Below are 24,538 nucleotides of genomic sequence, written 5' to 3' on the forward strand. Positions count from 1 at the left end.
AGACTATGCATTGCATCATCTGTTCTGTGAATTCAATTTATTGTAGTTGAATTAATAATATCAAATGTTCGGCTAAAATTCAATGGTAGAGTCGGAATGCAAGGGGAGAGTTTGAATGAGGGGACTTAAGACTTTCTCTTATTAATTTTAGACCACCCTTTAATATAAATAATATTGTTTATTCTAAAAAATATTCTTAAGGTCCTTCCCTTAAATTATGTCAAATTTGACCCAAGAAATTGATGGCTCAACCAAAATTTGGGCTGATCAGTCCAGACACAAAATGGAATAGATTCTAGATTTTCAAGTCATCCTAAAATAAAATGCAGACAAATACAACATAAGAACATCTTTAAAGAAGTTGTCAAAATTGCCACGTAGACATACAACAGTAAAAAATAGCAGTAAACTCTCTCCAACCGAGCCTTCAATTTCTTAAGTGGTGCTGAGTCATTTGAAAGCAAGACCTTTTGCTGTCAAATTTGACAGTAGATGTCATGTTTATTAAAATTTTAATAGATTAATATAATATATAATAATTTTTTTATGTTTTTTTAATATTTGATTGGTTGCCTTAATCATTGGATTTCACAAAAAAATAATTTTTTTTTTATTAAACGACGTTTATTATTTAACATATCGGGTGGAGTAAAATATTGTACAAAATGTCAAATTGTCACATAAGCTATCAAACATCATTTTGATGTTTAAAATTTAACATCTCATTTGGAAATGCTCTAACCTTCTTAATTAAACAAAAGCTGCCAATTCCCAACCACTTGTTTAATTCAATCTTGGACTAATTAGACCAGCAGATGATAGCCTTGACTAGATTATGGACTCATTAGTGTAATATAATTAAACAAAAACAACTAAACCAGCTTTTACTTAAACATCACAACTGCAAACCTCACTTTCTTTAGCAAATATTGGATTTGATTTGCAACCCTAACGTGGACATCAATCATTTGCACATGCCACTAATGTTCCCAAATCTTCTGTTGCATTAATAAACTCAAGGGAGCAAGGGAGAGCAGCAGTACTGAGCCTGATCTAGTACTGATATTGTCCATAACTTTACTGCTCAAATTCAATATTACTGTGAAACTACGCACAATGAATCCATCCAAGTGTAAATCCAGGGTTTGTATCGAGCCACACAACCCCAACAACCACTATCTATTTGGAAGAACATTAAAACCAGATTCTGTACTCATAACCTCCGTTTAGCACCCACTAGCTCTTTCCCTTTATATAAGGCACAAGAGTATTAGAAGTCTTATAATCTCACCCTTTTATACAAATCACTTTATCTTCTTTGTCCTCTCAGTGTTGATGGGTTTCCAAGACATTGTTGGGGGAAGGCTGGGATGCAACTATGAGAAGCTAGCCAAGAGCAATGAGAAGGTGGGAAGGCCAGAAAGGCAACAATGGGTGAAGAAAATGAATGGAAGGCCAAGGGGTTTTCGGTTATCGCACTCTCGGAAGCTTACTCTGAAGATTTTTTCTGTGGTTGTATGGACAAGCAGGATTTCAAGGATATGTAGTACATTGTGAACAGAATGAAGGTTGATGGAGCATATCCAACTATTATCTTCTCCACTCAATGGGGGCTTCCAGTTCTATCTCGTCCTTCTGTAAGGAGATGCAGCATCAAATACTGCAGTCCTAATATTGTACCAATTAGGAACTGTATCAAATAGCATGATGCCTTCGTTATTCATGTTATTGTATATCCGTGTCTCAGTTTATGACTTTTTTTCTTTTCTTATTTGGTCCAAAATCGAGGCACTGGCGTCATAAAATTCATATAACCGTCTCCACTTAGTGAGATACAACTTTGTTATTAATGTTTATTTGTTTCTCACATAATTAAACTTTTACCCTCCAATTAAGTAGACAAAATTTTCAGTAGGTGAATTGAATATTGTGCACAATTGTCTTACAAATGCTCCATTTAATGTGAGGAATAATTTTGTATACTCGTTTGGTGCCTAGAATTGAGGTGAATTGGATAACTCATTATGTTAAGATATGTTGAAAGAAGAAATGAAGAAATTTTGTCTAACTTGAAGGTAAAAGATGAATTGCTCATGAAGAAAATTAATCTTTTTAAATCCTCGCAAATGGGTAAGATTAGAAGAATACGTGTTTTTCATGTCTAATCACTCACCTCTACCTTCACATGTACCATAAACTATATAAGTTATTCAATCCAATCTAAACCTAAATACCAACTGAACTCATAGATTGTTTTTTCCACTTCCAACGTTATCTTGCATGTGAAGAATAGGGTATCACGGGAATTTCCATAAGGATAATTATGTTTAAAATGTTATAATATTTTAAAAAAAGAGGTATTCATCAATTTATTCTCTGAACTTGTAAGGATTAGCCAATTTTCCCCCTCAACTCTCATAATTAGTCAATTTCCCCCCTCAACTCTCATAATTAGTCAATTTGCTCCCTATTGTTAATTTTTTTTAATTTTTCATCTATTCTTCCGTTAAGTAGGTATCCGCATGATTACCTTTGAAGGCCAAAAAAAAGTCAATTTGCGCCCTACTGTCATTTTCCGTTAAGTAGGTTTCCCTACACCTTACCAGAGGTAGACGAGGCCGAGGGAGGAGGCGACGGGGCGTGGACAGCTGCAAACTGCACAAGCAGCATATCAAATGGACTGGGTTGCAAACAACAGAGGAGGGAGGCGTTGGCAGTAGTCATGGGCTCAGCATGGAGACAACGAAGAAGAAGAGAAAGTTCGAAGAAAAGGAAGAAGATAGAATGTGTAGGGAAAATGACTTTTTTGCCCTTTAAAGGCAGTCATGCGGATATGTACTTAACGGAAGAATAGATGAAAAATTAAAAAAAAAAATAGTAAGGTGCAAATTGACTAATTATGAGAGTTAAAGGGGGAAATTGGCCAAAATTAAAGTTGAGGGGGAAAATTGACTAATTATGAGAGTTGAGGGGGAGGGGGGAAATTAGCCAAAATTAAAGTTGAGCGGGAAAATTAGTCAATGGTCACAAGTTTAGATGATAAATTGATGAATACCTCTTGAAAAAATATCGACAAAATTTATGTTAATTATAAACAGATCGATTATATTTTATAGTACACTAGTGCACCCAAAACAAAAATAAATTACATTGATTTCATTGCATAACAACCGACTGGCAGCCCTTGTTTTAATTTTTGATATTTAGGAATAGGGTCAACTCGATTTCAAACTATGCATTGCAATTTCCAATTAATTGTAGATGAATTAGTCATATCAAATGTTCGACTTTGGTATGAGAGGTTTCAGACTCGTGCACAATAAAATACCAAAACCAATATTTTTTTTGTAGATTTCATTAAAAGAGGCGAGGCAAAATAGCCCCAACCCCATCCTGAAGGATTCATTACAAACGGTCCTCAAGGACAAGATCAGTGATAAAACTAGGAGGGCAGACCAGCCAATCCTGACAGCTACCGATACTTAAGCTAAATCGGGCAAGACGATGAGCTACATCGTTGACTTACCAAAGCCAATATTGAACGTGACTAATTTGACTATTAGAGCAACTTCATCCTTTAAAAATGAGATGACCCAAAGTTCATTTAATCGATCCAAATGAATAGTAATTGACTTCAATGAACAGTAATTGGCTAAGTGCATCTTTATCCCTTAAAAATGAGATGGACAAGAGTCTAGTCAATTCATATTAAATATTATTAATTTTTTTTATAAAATAATAAAAAAATAATTTCACTTTTAATTTTGGATATAATTTTTAACCAATCTTGTCATGCCACGTGTCATTTTCCGAAAATACAATTTTTGTGAAAGATGGTTAGGTGTGTGTGTGTATATATATACATATAATCTTTTATTTTATTTTCTGTATTTTTAAACAATTTTTTATTAAGTTAATTAATTTGGACCGTTGAATTTCAAAAAAATGAAATCCAACTATTGGACACGCTCCCACGCGCGTGTGTATCCCACGCGCCAACGGCTAAAAAAAAAAAAACAAATTCACATGGCTGATGTCAGCCTGGATTCATGTAGACCGGTCTCTTGCTCACTCTATTATGTGTTAGGCTCAAAGCTGGCCTCCACTTTGGGGTGAGTTTTTTTTTTTGTGGGGGCCGGGTGGGCGGGCCTTAAAAAATAAACTTTTGGCTAGCACATTTGTTAGGGGTGGATGTGCTCTTAAAGTAGAACAAAAACTGCAACATCACAGTCTAAACTCAATTCATAGTTGCTTCATAACATAAACTAAATGCAATGTCTGCCTTGAGCTTGAATTAAAACAGGCAAAATCCGATTTCTCTTTCAGCCACCATCCCAAACACCTGAACTCTTTCTTCTCCCAACCCAAAAAAATGCCCAAAAGATTCACTTTTAACGTTCCAATAACAATACCCTTTTGAGCTCCTACTCATCAAAATATGTAAAGAAACGAGCCTTGAGGCAATGCAAAGCTAGACTTGATTCCTTCTCCTTCATATGTGCTAATTTATTGCTGATCGAGTTGCAGATTTGCATACTCATTAGTCATGACTCATAACCAACACTGATCGAGTTCCAGACCTAATTAAAATATCTCTTTGATTATGTCTAAAACAAAAAAGATGGTGTTATATACACGCTCATTTTTACCTCTCACACACCATTTTTTTAATTTTTATCTTTTGATCTTCTTCAATTCATTTAATCCGACAACTAAAAACTAGGAGAGGTGTGTCAAAAATCTCATTGGAAATCTAAGGTGATAATGACACGTGGAGGATACGATCAACAAAGTATGTGTGTGTGTGTGTGTGTGTGTGTATTTTCAATGTGAATAGTATTTGTGATTGACCTGCCCTTGCATGAACAATGGCAAAACAGGTGAAAGCGCTAAGAGATCGCACATAAGAAAAGTGATAAGTTCTGCCTCAGCATCTAATCACATGATGCTTGAAACCAATCAAACACTCTTTTACTCAAATTTTAGTTGTGCAAATTTTAGATGAGCAATCAATTAGGCACTTTGTCTCTCTCATAATATGATTATAATTGCTGAGTGGCTTCATGGTCTCTCTGATATCGTATAACTGCCAAACCAAAAATTAGTCACCCACAAGTGAAAGCTTTCTATCATGTTCTAGTTTTTAGGCTGATAGCCTAAGTTTAATCCCTTCAATTATCTCAAGGCCGGAACCAACCTTAAAACTATGGTGAGCGTTGTAACCCCGCGGCGTCAGGTTTTTGAAAAATCAAAAGCTTAGTGCCAATTTCCAAGTACACTGCCACTCTATGCTCATCCCATCCTAGTAAAAATTAGCCTAGACTACCCTAACAACTCACAACACCAGTCTGTCGCCAAAATTTTTAGGTGGTTCAGAGTATTTGGAGGGTACTCTGGATGTTTTAACAGTTAAATCTTGATTTTTGTATTTTTAAATAAAGATCTAACGGTTAAAACATTCAGAATATCGAATACTCTAAAATAGTCAAGAAAGTATTTTCAGTCATTTAGAATATCAAATATTCTAGAGTACTCAAGAAAGTTTCGTCAGTCATTTGCACATATGTAACACATTGAACAGAAAATTATAGCCCACCCCTATCGAAACTACAAAATCTGCCGCATGGCAAATGTTATAAACAAAGATTTCCTCTTACCATTGCAGTTTGGTTAGATCATATATAAATTATAAACAAAGTTTTCAACACGAACTGATTTTATTTTATTTTTGCTTAGCAAGTGTGTATGTATGTTACCGTTGCCAAGCCAAGCAGTCAGTTCTTAAATCTGGTTGACTTTTGAACCCAAAACCAATAGTATAATATCGTACATGTTTCTTCAAAGAACCTTTTTTCTTGATCCGAAAACACATGCAATAAGAAGTTATTCACTTTCTATTTATTGTAATTCTTAGACATATGTGTCAAACAATTAATCAAATATATTATTAATTTAAACTAAATTAAACATCACTGCTGCCGGCCCCGTTTGTACAGCCACATATCATTTTCTTCCGCAATCTATTTTTCCAGTGTGAATTGTCAACCGAGCACATTCAGCTTCCTGATGAGTTGTCCATGAAAGCAATGTCATTCAAGAGAAAAATTTGAGTATGACAACTTGATCACGCAACCAGTTTGATTATTCTCGTAAAATCATTAGATCATTAATTCAATATTTTTGTTGAATTCAACTCCAATGCTTAATTACAGGTTAATTTTATTTTATGTAAAAGATGTCATAATCAGACAACTTTATCTAAATTTTTCTATTCACACACTTAAATTTGTATCCCAAGAAATTGGATCCGTCTTTGTCAGCATGTGAAATGAAAGATTCTTCTTAGTTCTTCCTTCCAAGCCAAGCCATAAAAAAAGATGATGAGCAATTTGGTAAAGAAAACCCTTTTATACATGTGTCCCGATACTGCAGAATGTACCTAAATATTGATTAATCTTGCCCCTTCATTTTTATATTCTTAGATTTCCACTTATCTCTGACGTTGATTCCCAATAAAGCCATTAGGCATGCCATGTGTGATTATATTTATATTCTCTTTATATAAAGAGTAGAGCTTTGCTCCACCATGCAGCCACTTTCTTCTGTTCGTAATTTATAATGCACTAAAAGATTAGATTTTAAGTAAACGGTCTTTTCGAAATACAAAATTAATATTCTAAACTATTCTGATTCACGAAACATAATTGGAATGTAGATGTAAGGGAAAGACGCATCATCCTAACTTACATCTGCATATTAATAAAATTAAAAAAGATAGGCAGCTAGCTTATAGAACACTTAAATTAGTGGCATGTAGTTTGATTTACTCTTTTATTTGGTCTCATTATCCTGCCTACAACTTTTAGTGAAGGACGGAAATACCAATGCCCCGTGAATCAAAACTATATTGTAAATTTGTAATGCCACTTAATAGAAGTTTTCCAACGAGAAATATGAAGAATCAATCGACCAGCTACTCACATTTCGTAACTATAGCGCAAGATTTACTGCCCACTAGAAAAAACCCTGCCAGCGAACCGCTAAGAGAACAGAGAAAAAAAGAAAGAAAGAAAAAGTGTAAACAGAATACAAAGAGTCCAAGCAATATGAATTTGTGATCAACTTCAACAAATGTCACAGTTCCCCAATGTTGACTTTTTTGCTTCATATCTTTCATTCAAACTTGGATCTTTGAATTGCTTGACTTTTTTTGGGTTTGCAAATCCATCGAGACTCAAAGTTCTCAAACTTTGAACTTAGATTTGCACAATGTTTCTGTTTCCATTTGCCTCTTCCAAAAATGGACCTCAAAATTTGAGTAACCTAGAAACCAAACCCTAGCTGGATGGTGGCCTCCATTCCTTTCTCCTTTGAGATTCTCAATCTCATCAGACATACACTAAAGTTTTACTATTTTGGGATTTTCACACCAATTAGATATATAGTTATTTTCTGGTGTGGTTAACTGCACTTTTAAATGTGCAGTCAAGGTTATCAATGATATATCTACAAGATCATATTGAAAGATTAAAGCATCAACAATATTACTGCTATATCTACATTTTAAAAATACAGTTAACCGCACTATAGACAAATTTTTAGACCTAAATAAATAAATCACCCAAAAACTACTAAAACTCACCCTTTTCCTAGATCTCCCCTACCCCCACCCTTAAACTAGAGAGCAAAAAACCATGTCAATAATTAACAACTACTATATATCACCAAATAATTAGAAAGAAACTTCATCATGTATATAACTGGTTCTTTAACTCCTGGAAACAACATCAAATTGTGGTGTGAATCTACTGGCATAATTCTAATACTTTTCAAGTTCAAGCACTACTTTTTTCTTAGAAATTGCATAAATACAAAAAAAAAAAAAATAACCATCGTAATTTTAACATTCTTGTTTTAACCTCCTGCGCTCATTCTGCACCCGTTGGTGTAGAAAAGATATGTAAAATATTCAATTTGGAGCGCAAATGGTTAAAAAAAAAGAGTGCGAGAAAACCGCTCCCCAAAAACAAAGGGAGATAAAAGAAGAGTTAGAAATTGACATGAGTGAGTACTGGTACTCCCTACCAGAAGCAGTAGGAGTTATCGCATTTGCGGGCATGATGGTAATTATTCAGCAGACGGAAGAGTCTTCTTCTCCGGTAGGAAACGCCATATCTGAGCCTGAAACAAACCAACTTCCGGAGCTTCCTCGCCGACCTCAGCCGCAGCCATATGACCCTCTTGACTTTGTAAAAAGACCCTTTTATCCTCTCCGTCAGGCTCTTCTTCCTGCTGAACTGGTAGCTTCTGAGAAAAAGCTGCCTCTTCTCCATCAACGTGTAGTTGCTGCTTCCCTGCTCCATGAAGCTGTTGTTGTAGGATCCATTGCTAGTACTGCTAGCCAATGAGGTGCTTCTGCTGATTGATGGGTAGGTTCCGACGCGTTGAAAGCTCTGTCCCCACAGGTCGGCCATGGAGGAGAACTCAGCCGGAGAGAAACAACTGAGAGTTTAGAAAGAGAGAGAGAGAGAGAGAGAGAGAGAGGAGAGGGCTTTGTTGTCTTTTTATTTGGGGTATGAAATATGGAGGTTGAAAAGTAAAGGCGTGGTTTAAAGAGAAATAAAAAGGTGGGTGGGAGACTCTTGAGATTGTATAAATTCGACGTACCTTGGGTTGGTTAAGTCATAAGTTGGGTTTGCTTGGGAAGGCCATAGGCCAGCGAAGACTACGCCAAAGGACTTGTCGAAATCAGGAGAGAAACTTACCTACGGCTAAAAACACTGACTCATTGCTTCTTCTCTCTCTAAACTTAGAGTCCCCTCCTCTCTCTCTTGTGCTATATATTAGTCTTGATTTAACACGTGGTTAGGAGATAAGCTCGTGGTCTTTTTAGATGGACGGTCACGTGCCCTTCATGTCTTGCTTTTCCCTTTGCTTTCCTTGTTGGACTTTGTTTCTTCCACTCTATTTACTATTGCATGAGAGGCATGGGGAGATATGGTTAGGTTCTGTGATGATATGTTATGACATCATCCCTAACTTTTGTTTTTGTTTCTACCCAACATCAACACCGTTTTAACTTTTTAGGTTAATCAATATATTAAAATAATTTAAAATATTGCAGAAAAATAATAAGAAAGGTAAGTTAAGTGAAAAATGAACGGAGAAAACTTGGCTATTGAAAAAATCAGCAGCAACTCCTACTGCTAATGAATCACGGGTGAACACATGTTCAAGTTGTGATTAAAAAAATCAATTATTTGAACACGTGTTCATTTGTGATTTGCTAACCATAGGAGTTGCTGCTGAATTTTCAGCAGCCAAACTCCGTTCAAAATGAGCAGCCGTCTACAAAACCCCACACTTACCAAAGCACATCACAAGATACTTGTAGTTTAATTAATCAATATGAAAGTCAACACAACTTGGATCATTAGATTAAATGCCCAAATACCGATTAGAGAAGAGATTAACTGCCTAAATACCAATTAGTGAAGAGATTAACTGCCCAAACACCCGATTAGGGAAGAGATTATACCTGCCCAAATACCAATTAGAGAAGAGATTAACTGCCTAAATACCAATTAGAGAAGAGATGAAAGGCTTGTTTGTAATTGGTCTTAAAATAACTGAAAAGATTTTTATTGAAAGTATTTTTGGAATCAATCTTTATTAAAAAAATGCAAGTAAATCCTGAAAATGTACTTGAAGCGCTTCTTGCAAGAAACACCAGTTATGTGCTTGTAAGAAGCACTTCAAATGCTTTTGGAACCAAAAAACATTTACTCCAAAAGCGCTTTTAGTCATATTAAAAACGCTTCCAGCCAACCCGTAACTTCCGAATTACCAATTAGAGAAGGGATAGGCATCTAAATTCTTACCAACTCATACATTTTGCAATTTCTGCCTTCACAAGTTTACCACTTACAGGTAGATGATGCAATTTGTATAGTCATGTATTGCAACTCCCTTGTTATACACAACACCTCAAAGTTCAAATCAGATGCACCAAGAGTCATTGGGAGGACTTAACGTCTAAAAGTCATCAAAATATTTTCTGTTCCACCTCATCAAACTAGAACAAAATTCTAAACTAATCCAGCTAGCACAAGATATTAACAGCAATGTATAAAGAATTATATCCAGAAGCACATCGCTTTCGTTCGCAGTCAAGAAACCTGATAGTCATGGAGTTGTTGCCAGACTAACATTAGTATGCATCATTATCTTATAAAGAACATCACCATTGTCTCATAACAGTTTTTCAACCCTTTCGTCGAATAGAAATACTTCATCCAAGACATCAAGAGAGGTGGATTATAAAGTCCGATTGCTCGGTATGAAAGTAAAGAAAGAACAAAACATGAACCATGTACCAAGTTCCAGTTCAGGAAATATTTCAATATCAAGTCCAAGACATCCAATAGGCAACAGAACTCTTCATTGTGCAACAAAAAATGCGAAAAAAAAAAAACAGATCGATTTGTGTTTCCTATTGTGACCTAGCAAGTATGACAATTAAATTTTCCATATCTACAATGCACACTGAACTAACAAGACATTGAAAACAATCTCAGTGGGAAGCCTGATATTTGTGACGAAAGTGCATCAAACCAAGTAGAGAAAAAGGAAGTATACCCGACATCATTTTCACCACACTATTAAGCAACTGAGGCTTTCCCGAAGGCCTCAGGGCCCTTTTAAAGCTGTTTTCCTAGTAAGAATATTCTTCATACATGTCTACCACAGACTATTGTTGTTGCCTAGTGCCACCTTCATTTGCTGAAGGAACCTTTGAGGGGTAACTGTTCAGGTCTAAGTCGATGAGTGACATGTCATACGGCACTGATGCAGAATTCAAGTTGTCAACAAGAAGGGAAGACTTCATTGCATCTGAATTCTTAGACTCAGGTATTGGGCCAGTATTATTCGGAGTGCTTGCACTAGAAGATGATAGACTGGAAAGCTGTATGTCATCTATCTTGTTCCCAAACATGTTCTTGTTTCTTCTGACAGCATCCATCTCTGGGCCAGTCGGCACAAAGGTGCGTGACCGATATTTCCTCTTTCCCTCGTCACCCTCACTAGGGTTGTACAGTACATAATCATGATAAGTAGGGGCAAACTGCACACAGTTCAATATTCTCATCAGAAAGGTTGAGCAAAGCTTAAAGAGAACAATTGTGCAAGGCGATAGCAAACATAATAATTTGAAAGGCTCACCTGGTGGACTGTATCATGGTAAAAGTCATTCAACTTTACGGCATGCGATAGGCTTCCAGTCAGATCTCGAGGCCCGCCAATATTTGCACCAGCATACTCCTTGTAAGGAAATGCATATAAATGACCAATAGCAGCAATAAGCATCTCAACACAAATTATGAAATTTTGATACTGAGCTGCATCCTCTGCATTCTTTATCAAGCCAGATTTCGCAGCAAGGAAGACCAACACACCCTAAATGGAAACACGTTGAATAAGTTTGAAACTTTACTTCACTATCAACAAAAAAGCAAAGGGTAACAGACCTTAAATAATTTTTTTTTTCTTTTCTATAAAATAATAGGAATAAACGACAAAGTTATCTATTTGGTACATGTTTATACACAGTTACGAGTTAGTATCATATGTACGATCCAACATTATATGCACCAACTTTTATCCACATTCTGCTACTCATGAATCTATTTCACGGTAAAGATTGCACAGTTCCGCATTTTCAAGCAGCATTTGGCGAGCCTAAAGGAAAATTTTGGCCCCGAATAGTTTGTTTAAAATAATGTGGCAATAGATGTCATCCATACTCAAAAATTGCTTCTAGAAGAAATCATCTTCTGCTCTTAATGCCTAAGAATGTGATCATACACAAGCCACTGAACCATAAGTAGACTAATGTCGCTAATACAGTGAGAAAAACGTTTACCTGCCAATAAGTGAGGAAAACAACAGATTTGATTATAATAAACTTTGGAACTGGATTGAAAGGCTGGAGTAGATCTCTGCAAGCAAAGTAAAACAACGCCAAAGCATAGAGAGCTGTTGTGTATGAGATTGTGTAGATAATAGTGAGATACAGGTATGACTGTCTTGGACTGAAATTTCCATCTGCATATTTCCCCTTTGCATAAAGTATGAGTGTAACAACAGCTAATACAGGCTTCAGGATCACAAACTGCAAACATCCTTGTTTGCACCTACGTATAAAGCGCCTGCATTAACAGTTTCATATGTGTGAGTTTATCAAATAATCATCTCATACACACAATATGATGACATATCGTCATATACCAAAATCTCAATATTGTCCAGAAATCTCCTTAGTTATGCAGGGAATCTGCCTATTATGTGGAGAAGCCTAATTTTATGCATCCAGAAATTTAACAAGGTATTCACAAGTTAAAATGAAAAGCCAAGACCACCAGCATTTTGAAAATAGTAAACAGTTAACTTAACTAGAGAAAGCGATTCCCGAGTAATACAGAATTCTGTAATTCTTACACCACAAATTCCTGGCTTGCAGATGATCATATTGGTAAATTAAGCAGAGATTGTGAACTCACCCATCCAGGGGTATGGGAGGGAGGCAACATGTCATCAGAACCACGGAAGGCTTTAGAACCCTACCGCTTAAACTTAGAACCACAGATCCTGGACCACCAACCCATGCCAAGCACAACGATAAAAAATTATAAATGACCCAAGCTTCATAGCTGAAACACAACAAAAAAAAAAAAAAAAAAATAGCATGAGAATAAAATAATATTCAGACAAAATGATAATTAAGTACCAGAGTGTAATAAACAGGAGAGAATGAGTGAGTGAGAGAGTGACAGAGAACAAGGAAAATGGCAGATGAATAAACAGAATATTCCTAACAATCATTTGTGCAGTGAAACATTTGAATAAATGAAGACATACTTACGCTTCTCTAATGGAATTAAAGTAGATTGAACCAGCAGGAATGACAAGGGATAAGAACGACATCAACGCATATATCTGTCACAGAAAACACAGTTCATATTGGTTACATAACCAAACTCAACAGAAACTATCATTGGCATAGTGGGATCTTTAGAAAATCCTAAAACCAAGACCAATAAAAGAAACAAAAAATAGCTTGATGATCAACCAATACCCAAACAAGCGAAATTTCCAACAACACAGATTACAGTAACAAAGAATGCACAAGTTCAACCGATGCTATCACAATCTTCAAATTTCAAAACTTTTTTTTTCTTCTGGCCTAAGTTTGTCCATTCTGTAATGCATTGACCATAACAGGATCATTAAGGAAAGAAATCATGCAATCACACTATCATATTGGAAAATTAAATGGCCAGCTCATATGAAGCATGTAAACTGCATTCTAAGAATCCTTTTCATTGTATTCTCATATAATTTCTTTAAATTCAAATACATTGAAAAAATCCAAAAAGGCGAGAACAACAACCTAAACTGAATTCTTCATGTGACAATGCAGCATAAGTTAACATATTTCATATCATTTCAAAGTGGGATTTTTCTTCAAGTCAAGTACTCACCGGAACCATGAAGATGATGCGGACAATGTATCTCTGGTAAGTGGGTTCAGTGTAATTGATGAGGTGCCTGTAGATATGCATGATGGCCAAAGCCATGGCTCCAACAGTACAGAAAAAAGCTATAATGCTCAAGTATATTGGGGTCGATTCCGCCATTCTGAAAACTTCTAGTCCAATCAAACCCCTTTGCACATTAATTTCAACAACAATTCAAGAGTATTAGCAAAAATCATAGAAACCCAGGGAAACAAAAACAAAGAGCTTTTGAATAATCAAAATTCAAAACCTGTGGAGCAACAGCAGTGTATATTAGTCTCTGCAGAAGAATTTTGCTTGCTAAATGTGGGTGAATTCCATCGAAAGTGAGGGAAGGGAAGGGGAATCCGTATACCCTAACCCTCACGCTATTTGAAATTGCTTGAAACGCCTGCAACCGTCGGAAAAAAAAAAAATCCCAAAATTTAAAAAATTACTAAAAAAATGAGAATTGTAAACAGCTAAATTTAATTGGGTGGAAAATAGGGTTTTGACTGAAATTAATTGGGGGAAGAAAAAATTGAAAGCGAAAGCTTGAAGAAAAACTTTACCTTTCAAGAATTCCAAAAAATTAGGAATTGGATGGTGATTGCGTGAAGCCGTGAAGGTCAAATTTTTGGGGAGATCTGCGAACCAGATGCGGAAGCCTGGTCCGATAAGATCAAAGGAAGAAGAAGAAGCAGCAACCCACAGGAAATGCTTTACTGGCTGTAACCTAATAATGGCGGCTTCCAGTCCCGCTGTACTTACAACTAATCAAAAAACCCCCACCAAAAGAATTTTATGAAAATTTAGTTCTAACCTTTTTTTTTAACTTTTAGGAGTGTGATATCTACCCATCCTATTTTATTTCTCGCATACTTTTAATTTTCGACCGTCAAATTAGATAAATTGAAGAAGTTCAATAGACAAAAATTATCAAAAAATGTGTAAGAAGTAAAATAAGATGCGTGGATAGCACACCTCCTAACTTTTATTTTGTTGCTTCTTAATAATGCCACTTATTTAATTCGATTTTTATTTTTATTTTTTGGTTATGTTGGAAAATTGCACTATTATTATCGAAGAATTTTGTGCAATTATTGCTTAAATTAAACATTTTTTTTAATTAACTTATGTCCCGTGATGATTTAACCATTTTTTAAATTATTTAATTCTTAAATTAAAATTTTTCCAAATGCTTATTAATATATATATATATATATTTTTTTTTTTTGTTTTTGCAATGTTTTAATCACGTGCCACAAATTTATACTTCAGGTTAGCAAAATATGAGCTTTGCCTTTGCCAAATCATCACTCAATAATCAATCCCACGAATTGACTAATGGTTGTACGATAAGAAAATCGTAAGACGTTATATTAAATTGAAAAACATTCTATGTATTTAAAATAGGATGAAAACCTAAAAAGATAAAATATTATTTACGCTTTCAAATTCTCAACGTACGTACTTATACTAGGTCATATAAAAATCAAAATAGTAATTTTCAAGGATATTCTTGTCATTTCCAAAGTCCAACCATTTTCATTTTGTATTTTTATAGTTCAATTTCATTTTGTATGAAGTTTTTTTTTAGTACAACGATATATATTTACACTAAGGGGAGGGGGAGTTCGTGTAACAACTCATTCGTAATTTTACAATTTTACTAATTTTAAAGGAGTAAATTGACGAAAATGTCCCTAACTGCGAGATCATTGACTTTTGTTGACCGTCATTTCGTGAGGTGTATGGGCTATTATTTTATTGTATTCTCGAAATACACGATGGTACGAACGCATAGGCTCAAGTGGAATGGAATTCGATCTTATGACGAAAATTTTAAGGACTTACGAAATGTGAAGGGTGATTTGGTAATTTCATATTTAGAAATATTTTGTGTCTTGTTTTGTGAGCCATGTGGGGCCCACACCTCACTCTTCCCTTGCGCCCATGTCCCTCTTCAGATCTCTAGGACCTATCCCTTGCTGCCACTTCACCTTTGTCTTTCTTGGCCCTCTCTCCCCTCAAACTTTCTCATTCTTTCATCTTTTTCGATTCTCTCTCTCAAACTTTCTCAGCTATTTATCTTTCCTTCTCTGCAAACAAACCACACCACCACCACCACCACCGCTCGCTGTTTTGCCAAGCACCACCCACGAAACTTCCCCCATCACGAACCTAACCCAGGCTGAGACCCCATCGTTCTCTCTCTCTTCCTCGTTGCACAGTACCATCATTGTGCAAAAACTTGATCCGACGAGTTTTCGCTATCTCCAATGAAGGTAAAGCCTGAAATCTTCCTAATAATTCATATATCGTGCCTAGAAGTACGCTTGGATTGTTTTTGAGACATTTTGGTGTTGTTTGGACGTAAAAACCTCTCGAGGAAATCTCCCCAATTTTTCCGACGAATGACCCGCGAGCTGCAGGCCATTCCCAGACCGTTTCCGGCCACTACGTACTTGACCCAATATTGGTGCAATTACTATCGAAGACACCGGCTTCCTAGCTCGAATGGCTGGGACTTCGCAAGTATTTGTGAGTGGGTCTTTTCTTTTATACAGTATATATATTATTTGAGTTTCCATACATAAATTAAAAATGCATTTTCTAAGTGACGCCATAATTAAATTGACGTTATAAGAATTGTTGCGATGATGAAAATTGTGAGATTATTACGAATCCCACAGGATGCACAAGTATGCATATTATTGTGGGATACCTTATTTATATTTACGATAATGAATAGTATTATGTCGACGTAAATTATTGATTTACTGTTGTATGATCTTATTTACGTTATATGCTCATCATTGCTGCACAATGTTAGTACTCGCACAGGCTAAGGCCAATCTTTCACATGTATGTTCACATCACACTATGCGCTCACTCTGGATCCATTGTAGGTGCTAGTCATGTCCTAAATTGCTATAGGCAATTAGGACTCGTATGTAATGCACATAGCGCCAGTCTTCACATGATTGTAATACTAAAGCATAGATCATTATTACACCAAGTCATGCTAATGTCAGAATACCTCTGCATGAACTCGTGTGTCAGCATATGTCGATAAGCACTCGATATGATATGTTATTTATGCAAAATATGTGATTATGGACGTCATGTGTTTATTTACGAAAGTTTGTGACGTATTGCATTATTTGAGATATTGTAGGTTACGGTAAGTATTTTCATATTATACGTAATATGTATATTTTGAAAACTATACTTGTTTTACGGCGAAGGGTTATAATGTTTTCAAAAAGATTTTTATAAAACTTTATTTTTAGGTCCACTCACACTTGTTTTTCGCCCCTCTAGGTTTTAGTGCTGAGCTTTCGTGTCGATGAAGATTCTTGGCAAATCTTGGTATATGTGGTTACCTTCGATGGTATAATTCTCATCTTACTTTACTGTACTTTACATTTTAGTGCTGAGCTTTCATGCCGATGAGGATTCTTGGCAAATCTTGGAATAGGTGGTTACCTTTGATGGCATAATTCTCATCCTACTTTACTTATGCTTTGATATCACGTGTGAAATGAGTTCATTACCACTCATAAGTGCATTCTTATATTTAGTTACTTTTAGGTTTAAATTTACTCACATTTTTCACATCACTACACTTTATGGTTTCGTCACCCTCCTATGTCACCCAACACAGCTCGATTTGGAGCCCAATAGGGCATCCCGGGTCGGGGTGTGTCAGTTCGGCTAAGCCACATAATGAGCAACCTAATTTGGTATCGAATTCACCATCCATGAGATTCGAACCTAAAACCTCTCACTTACAAGTGAAGATGAATATCACCAGACTGTAGTACTAAGTGGCATTTTTGTGTGAAGTTTTAGTTATTTTTTATGAAGTTTTATTTTATTTTTAGCTTCTTTTATTGTTTTTAAAAGTTCGAAGTTGAAGTTCCTAATATATCTTTAGATTTAATGAAAAAAATAGGTGGAATTACATTGTCAAAGATTAAATAAACTAATACAAAAATTCAAGGTCTAAAATTAAGTTAAGTGGAAAATTAAGGACTATTTATATATATATATATATATATATATATATATGGATATGTATAATTAAGCCAAAAAACAAAAGTAGACGAAAGAACCGGGTATTCGGGTCAAGTCTTCATTTGAAATGCTGACCCGACAAGAAATATCCGCTTTAGTACGAGAAAATATTAACCTCGGTGGAAGTTTGGGAGGCCATACATTTTCCAACGGGCTGGACTGGAGTGTGGCCTTATCTCCCTCCTCTGCCCCTCTCGCTATATAAACCCAAAGCGGCCGTTATCCTCTCCGCTCTCAATCCTCCACAGACCTAAAGATTGAGCCTCCCTCTCTCGTTATCCTCTGTCTTCCTCCTCTTCGAGGAGTTTCAGCAAACACCGTGCGTGCAAGGAGAAGGAACAAGGAAGAAGCAGAGCGAAGAGAGTTCACGGTTCTGCAGAAATTGCAGAGATGACTTCTATTGTTGGAGTTTCGTCTGTATATGCCCAGACTCCGTGCAGCGAGCTGTACAGAAGAGCGGCGGCGCCGGCTGCGGCAACGACGAGCAGTGCTACTCTTTCGTTGGCGTTTCCCGAGAGGCCTCACTTCAACAGTGTTTTGAGAGGCAAGAGTGGGTTGGTCAGGCAGGGCTCCGGTGTCGTTTGTTCGGCCATTGCCACTCCGAACTCGGTGCTCAGTGAAGAGGCGTTTAAGGGACTCGGTGGCTTTTCGAAGGACTCGCTTGACTCCGACTCGGAGTACGAGTCGGAAACTGAGCCGGGTTCCGCTGGTAGTGACGACGATGAGCTCGCTCTTTCCAAGCTGGGGTTGCCTCAGCGGCTTGTTGATAGCCTTGAGGGACGTGGCATTTCGAGCCTTTTTCCAATTCAGGTACTTCATTTCTCTCTCTGGTTTTGCTTATCTTATCTATTTCCTTTGAATTTTAGTGTTATTTTTATCATGAAATTACTGTAATTTAGTTTTTGTTGGAACCCTTTTGAGCATTATCCTTGAAATCGTGTGTGGTGTGACAAAAATGTAAGCTTCTTGTAACAGTCTGAAAGGTGCCCTTATAGCATAAACCCTGAACCCTATATATATGGATATGTAGCCGTATGAAGTGGTTTACTGATAGCTTTCTTTGTTGAAAATGTTTAGAGAGCTGTGCTAGTACCTGCACTGGAAGGTCGAGATATCATTGCTCGTGCGAAGACAGGGACTGGAAAGACATTAGCCTTTGGAATCCCAATACTCAAGCGTCTCACAGAGGATGATGAACAGAGAGGCTCTCATAGGTACCATTTGTGATGAAGTTTATTCTTCACATTATAACCAAAGACATGTTCTTTTGAAAATGATGTGATGAATTTCTGTTTTTATAGGCGGACTGGTTATCTTCCTAGAGTTTTGGTGCTTGCACCTACACGGGAGTTGGCAAAGCAAGTTGAAAAGGAGATGAAAGAATCTGCACCTTACCTAAACACTGTTTGTGTCTATGGGGGAGTTTCCTACATAACACAACAAAGTGCTCTCTCCCGTGGAGTTGATGTAGTTGTTGGAACTCCTGGTCGGATTATTGACCTGATAAACGGGAACAGTCTCAAATTGGGCGAAGTTCAATATTTGGTACTTGATGAAGCTGATTCGATGCTTGCTGTTGGATTTGAGGAGGATGTGGAAGTGATTCTACAAAAGCTTCCAGCTCAGAGGCAGAGCATGCTTTTTTCTGCAACCATGCCTGGTTGGGTGAAAAAACTATCACGGAAATATTTGGACAATCCATTGACAATTGATTTGGTAAATGCCATTTTTCCTTTCTTTCTTTCCTTTGTTAAGTTTAAAACTTTCATTATTCGTGTAATCTGTGTCATTAGAACATTGCATGGAGTGACGCCTAAAATATGTTTACTGGATTTAAACGCTTAAAGCTAATGGAAGTTGTAGTTGTTTAAAGCTATGTGGTAGACACCAAAGTTGTAATATAGGAAAAAAACTAATTAATAAATTTTGCATCTCTTATGTTTGTAGAGTGGAAAGTGAGCCTTAAATAATTCCTTTTCCACTTTTTTTTTTCCCAAAGGTTGGCGACCAAGACGAGAAGCTTGCAGAAGGGATCAAACTTTATGCTTTATCAACCACTTCAGCTTCAAAGAAGACCATTCTTAGTGATCTTATAACGGTAAGAGTTGGAACTCATTACTGACTCTTTTTTTGGCTCAAACGTATAATATGATCTTTAATGTTGTTGTGGTGTTTTCCTTCGAAAGTCATTTAGTTTATGATGAAGATGGTGACGTTGATTATAATATGAACCTGCATAGCACTGAATAATGTCATATCTTCAGGTGTATGCAAAGGGTGGGAAGACCATTGTATTTACACAAACGAAACGAGAGGCTGATGCAGTCTCAATGTCATTAACAAGTAGCATAGCTTCTGAGGCATTGCATGGAGATATATCACAGAATCAAAGAGAGAGAACATTAAATGGTTTTCGGCAAGGGAAATTCACTGTGCTTGTTGCCACTGATGTTGCATCCCGTGGACTTGATATTCCCAATGTCGATTTGGTAAGCTTAGGAGTTTCTTATGATTTCTAATCAAACTTTTAGTATTGTTGTATGGATGCTTGTACATGTGTGTATGTAACCATTACCACTCTGTTCTCTAAACATATCATTTGCCAACACCTTGCTAAGCCTGTGGCTGCAATATTAATTTTTTCTTCTTCTTCCAGGTTATCCACTACGAGCTTCCCAATGATTCAGAGACATTTGTGCATCGCTCTGGGCGTACTGGACGTGCAGGGAAACAAGGTACTGCCGTTCTGATGTTTACGAACAACCAGAGGAGAACAATTAAAACTCTTGAGCGTGATGTGGGGTGCAAGTTTGAGTTTGCTAGTCCACCAACTATGGAGGAGGTTTTGGAGTCATCTGCTCAGCACGTGGTTGCTACTCTTAGTGGAGTGCACCCTGAATCCGTACAGTTTTTCACACCAACGGCACAGAGATTGATTGATGAACAGGGAACAAGTGCTCTTGCTGCTGCACTTGCACAGCTCAGTGGATTTTCTCGTCCTCCATCATCCAAGTCCCTTATCACTCATGAGGCGGTAATAATTGAAGTCATTAAACGCTTAATTTTCCGTCTAGTAGTTTATTTTCTTGAAGTTCGGTGGAGCAGGACGATGTTTTCAAATATTCACGTATTCTGCAGCCCATTTGTGGTGTTGCTATATTAATTGCACTGTTAAATTATATGCAGGGATGGACGACATTGCAACTTATCCGAGATCCATCTTTTGCCAGAGGGTTCCTGTCTGCTAGATCTGTCACTGGGTTTCTTTCAGATGTTTATTCTACAGCTGCTGATGAAGTTGGAAAAATACATATAATTGCAGATGAACGGGTTTGTATCTACAACATCTCAGGTGTATTTTGATTATTGCTTCAATTCATTTCGCTTAAAACAAATTTTGATGTTGATGATATCAGATTCAAGGAGCAGTTTTTGATCTTCCAGAGGAGATTGCCAAAGAGTTGCTGACCAGGCAAATACCTCCTGGAAATACTATTTCCAAGATATCCAAGGTTTACTTTTGCTTTTGGTCACTTCGTCATAAGAGAAGCTTTTGCTTGGAAAGCTGCTGACATTTGTATTGTATGCATGTACTATTTTGTGTTGGCAGTTGCCAGCCCTGCAAGATGATGGGCCGGTGAGTGACAACTATGGCAGGTTTTCAGGCAGAGATCGCCGCGGAGGAGGCCGCGGAGGAGGCCGGGGTGGAGGTTTTAGGGATCGTCAAGGATCATCAGGTGGTTTTAGAAGCTCCAGGGGTTGGGGTAGTGATGGTGGTGCCGACGATTCATTTAGGAGTAGTGGCCGAAGTTATGGATCTAGCAACAGCAGACCTCGGAGTCCAAGAAGCATCGATGACGATTGGCTTATTGGAGGCCAACGATCAAGCAGGTCACCATCCCGAGACAGGTATATCATCTTTTTAGTTTCTCATCTTTTCTCGTGTCAGAAATAGCACAATAATAATTCGCAACACATCAGTTTAACATTGAAATGATATCTGAATTTGCAGTTCCAGAAGCTTTGGAGGTTCCTGCTTCAATTGTGGGCGCTCCGGTCACAGGGCATCAGATTGCCCTACCAAACAAGGATTCTAGATGTGCATCCTTAAACATCAGTTTTCCGGCACCATTGGTGGGTTCCGTGCATGTTTAACCGTCAGTTTTCAGCACCATTGGTGGGTTAGAGGCTGCTGCCACCGCGGGCAGGCATTGCTGTCTACTGTTTTGCGTTTGTGGGCAAGGTCAATGAGATTGGGAGATGTTTCTTCTGAGTGTTACAAGAACCAGATTGAACCACATACTTAAGAGTTATAGGAATTATGTTTGGACTGCTTTCTCCCACTCTCCCGCTCTCACATACATATTTTGTTTTGACATTATAATCATTAAATGTAATTGTGCTCTCAAACCCCCTTGTGTTACTGATTTAATTAGAATATCGCTCGAATTAAACTGGGATTTCATTTCAAATGCTAAACATTTCAATTTTCAACGAAGATGAAACGGAGAACAAATGAAATGAGCAAAATCTATCTACTTACCAAATAGAATGTTGATGACGGTTCTAACTACAGGTCCTCTCTTGCTCTTAAGAACCTCCCTCACTGCCTTCTCGTCCGGCATGAACCCCTTCCCTTTCATCTCCTCCAGCAACTCCCTCCCCTCCTCCACCTTCTCCTGCCTCGCAAACCCCTCAAACACCGCTGTGTAAGTACTGGCATTAGGCCGCATTCCCTTGCCCACCATATCCAGCAAGTACTTCTTGGCATCCCCAAGAAAATTGCCACTGAGGTCGGCCGCCAGCGCCTTGATCATCACACTGTAAGTGTAGGCGTTCGGGGCCACCCCAGAGGCCAACATCCGCATATATACCTTGAGAGCCTCCTTCGTCTTTCCGGCATTGGCATAGGCTTCAATGACGGCGGTGTGCGAAACTACGTCGGGCATTTGACCCTTGTCCTTGATCTGAGCAAAGAGCTCCAACGCCTCGTGGGTCAATCCGCCTTTGGACAATGCGTCGAACATCTTGACTGCATTGTTGGTGAGGCCATCGCTCCGCATTTTGTGGAAGACTTCTTGTAAGTCCTTCGGATCTTCCGGGTCCTCGACGGCGGGTTTCTTGCTGAAAGGGTCGTAAGGCGGAGGGAGTTTCGACTTGTCAACCTCATTGGCGGCGGCGGGCAGATTCGTTTTGTCATCGCCTTCGTCGTCAGAAGGGCGGGAGAAGTTAACCTTGGTGTTGATTTTGGTGCTGGGTTCACCGCCGCGGCTATGGCGACGGTGGCTTTCTGTGGTAGAATCGCAGCAGGAGCAGCTGCGGCTTCGTCCTCTAAGGGTATTATGGGAACGAAAAGGAGTCGGTGGAAATGGAAGAAGCGAACTCCTGTGACGGTTTTCTGAGATGGTTCTGGTGGAGTGGTTGGCGGCGGCTATGGCGATGAGGCGGGAGGAGACGGCGGAGGAGAAAGGATTAGACTTGGTGGAGGTAGAGGCAAGAAGCTGAAGGGCGCGAGATAGCAATGTGCCCGCCATTGTTTTTCTCTGTTCGTTTGAATCGGTATGCGTCTTTGAGCCGTCGGATTTTTAGTTTGTGATTTCTGCTTCCAATTTGTTCCAGAACGTTCCAATTTGGTACTAACTATTCTAAGTGATCCTAGCATCGGAGAATAGATTATTTCCGGATCTCTTCCACCAAGATTACTAGATCAAGTGATCTGGATTTTTGAAATTTCATCATACGGTAAAAAATTATTATAGCTTTTAAAAGGTCAAAACAGGTGGGTCGTTGGATGAAATTTCAAAGGTCTGGATCACTTGATCGGATGACCTTCTCCTAGCATTTATCATGTGATCAAAACACGTGTCCTTGCATGACTGCGGTTTGCGCTGGGATGGAGTCATCTGCAACAATTCAAGGGTGTCTGCGCTGTGAGTAGCGTGAGTACCGTTGATCTGTCGTTGACATTTGATAGATCCTCGTTCTTAAGGGAAACTTCTTGGAACATATTTATGCTTATATGTGCAGGGCATTATCAAGCATTGGCATGAAGGGGTAACTTATTGGCGACATTGGGTGACTCACTGAATCAAGATCCTTGGAATTTGGACATGGTGCAACAAACTGTCCATTTTTCTGATATCGTTTTATCCTTAATTATCACGGCATTACGAATGAATGATTTATGCACACCCTTATTCATTTAAGATCTTTGGATCGAATATATTCAACAATAATTAAGTGACAAACATAAATAAGATTGGCTGTGCGAAAATTTATTGAACTCTCTCTACTTTGTCATGGCAACAGGATAATAGAATCTGGATCACTACAAGGGCCTCTGCCAAAGAAGCTTTTCGGCCATCCAGAATTACAACGAAAGTTTTAGGGAGAACACTCGAAGAAAAACATACGTCAAAGTTTAACCGTGGTTAAAGGGCCGTTTGAAAACCATTTCTTACGAAACTAATCATTCATGTTCTCATACCTCTTGACAGGAAACTGAAAAACAACTCGTTTAACGAGACGTTGAACATGGGAGATAGCATTAGCAAACAACTGCAGCTTCTTGATCTGCAGAACAATCAGATTTCCAAACTAATTCTGGGTTATGAATACAAAAATGAACAAGTGTGAGAGTTCATGGTTCTTGATCTCTTTTGATTTCTATGATATTGTGTATGTGTTTTCCGTCACAATCCCTCTTGGTTGGCACTTTTACACGTAGAAGACTTTTCGGCAATCCGGTATGCAGTGGTTTGGGTGCCTGTTACTTTCTGTTAGTCTCCCCATCAAGCTACGAAATCTTAAATGATCAAAACAAGATCTTTCAGCCAAGTTTGACCAGAACAATGCACCACTATTTACATTCAATTAGCTTATATATATATATATATATA

At 37.8% G+C, this 24,538-nt stretch overlaps 4 protein-coding genes across 4 annotated transcripts; 1 reads left to right on the forward strand and 3 right to left on the reverse strand.

Annotated features, from left to right (window-relative positions):
- Positions 1 to 7,749: 7,749 nt before the first annotated feature.
- Positions 7,750 to 8,778, reverse strand: LOC137746219 (uncharacterized). Its single transcript, XM_068486294.1, has one exon. The coding sequence runs from the start codon at positions 8,472 to 8,474 to the stop codon at positions 8,082 to 8,084; it is 393 nt and encodes a 130-aa protein (XP_068342395.1). The 5' UTR covers positions 8,475 to 8,778; the 3' UTR covers positions 7,750 to 8,081.
- Positions 8,779 to 10,546: 1,768 nt separating this feature from the next.
- LOC137745184 (uncharacterized) lies at positions 10,547 to 14,318 on the reverse strand. The gene is made up of 8 exons (XM_068485090.1): positions 14,129 to 14,318; positions 13,828 to 13,968; positions 13,542 to 13,725; positions 12,923 to 12,996; positions 12,561 to 12,710; positions 11,924 to 12,209; positions 11,224 to 11,457; positions 10,547 to 11,125 (listed from the first exon to the last, which is right to left on the reverse strand). Exons 3-8 carry the CDS (start codon positions 13,695 to 13,697, stop codon positions 10,751 to 10,753), a joined length of 1,275 nt encoding a protein of 424 aa, XP_068341191.1. The 5' UTR covers positions 13,698 to 13,725; positions 13,828 to 13,968; positions 14,129 to 14,318; the 3' UTR covers positions 10,547 to 10,750.
- A 3,475-nt stretch (positions 14,319 to 17,793) lies between these two features.
- Positions 17,794 to 21,972, forward strand: LOC137744777 (DEAD-box ATP-dependent RNA helicase 3, chloroplastic-like). Its single transcript, XM_068484575.1, has 10 exons — positions 17,794 to 18,449; positions 18,717 to 18,853; positions 18,941 to 19,355; positions 19,639 to 19,737; positions 19,904 to 20,128; positions 20,296 to 20,673; positions 20,826 to 20,969; positions 21,056 to 21,151; positions 21,250 to 21,548; positions 21,652 to 21,972. The coding sequence occupies exons 1-10, from the start codon at positions 18,030 to 18,032 to the stop codon at positions 21,734 to 21,736; spliced, it is 2,298 nt and encodes a 765-aa protein (XP_068340676.1). The 5' UTR covers positions 17,794 to 18,029; the 3' UTR covers positions 21,737 to 21,972.
- A 177-nt stretch (positions 21,973 to 22,149) lies between these two features.
- On the reverse strand, positions 22,150 to 23,228 carry LOC137744778 (pentatricopeptide repeat-containing protein At4g38150-like). The gene has a single exon (XM_068484576.1). It carries the CDS (start codon positions 23,171 to 23,173, stop codon positions 22,175 to 22,177), a length of 999 nt encoding a protein of 332 aa, XP_068340677.1. The 5' UTR covers positions 23,174 to 23,228; the 3' UTR covers positions 22,150 to 22,174.
- Between the last annotated feature and the right edge of the window lie 1,310 nt (positions 23,229 to 24,538).

This window comes from Pyrus communis, chromosome 9 (assembly GCF_963583255.1).
Source record: "Pyrus communis chromosome 9, drPyrComm1.1, whole genome shotgun sequence".
In the NCBI taxonomy this organism is placed as follows: domain Eukaryota; kingdom Viridiplantae; phylum Streptophyta; class Magnoliopsida; order Rosales; family Rosaceae; genus Pyrus; species Pyrus communis.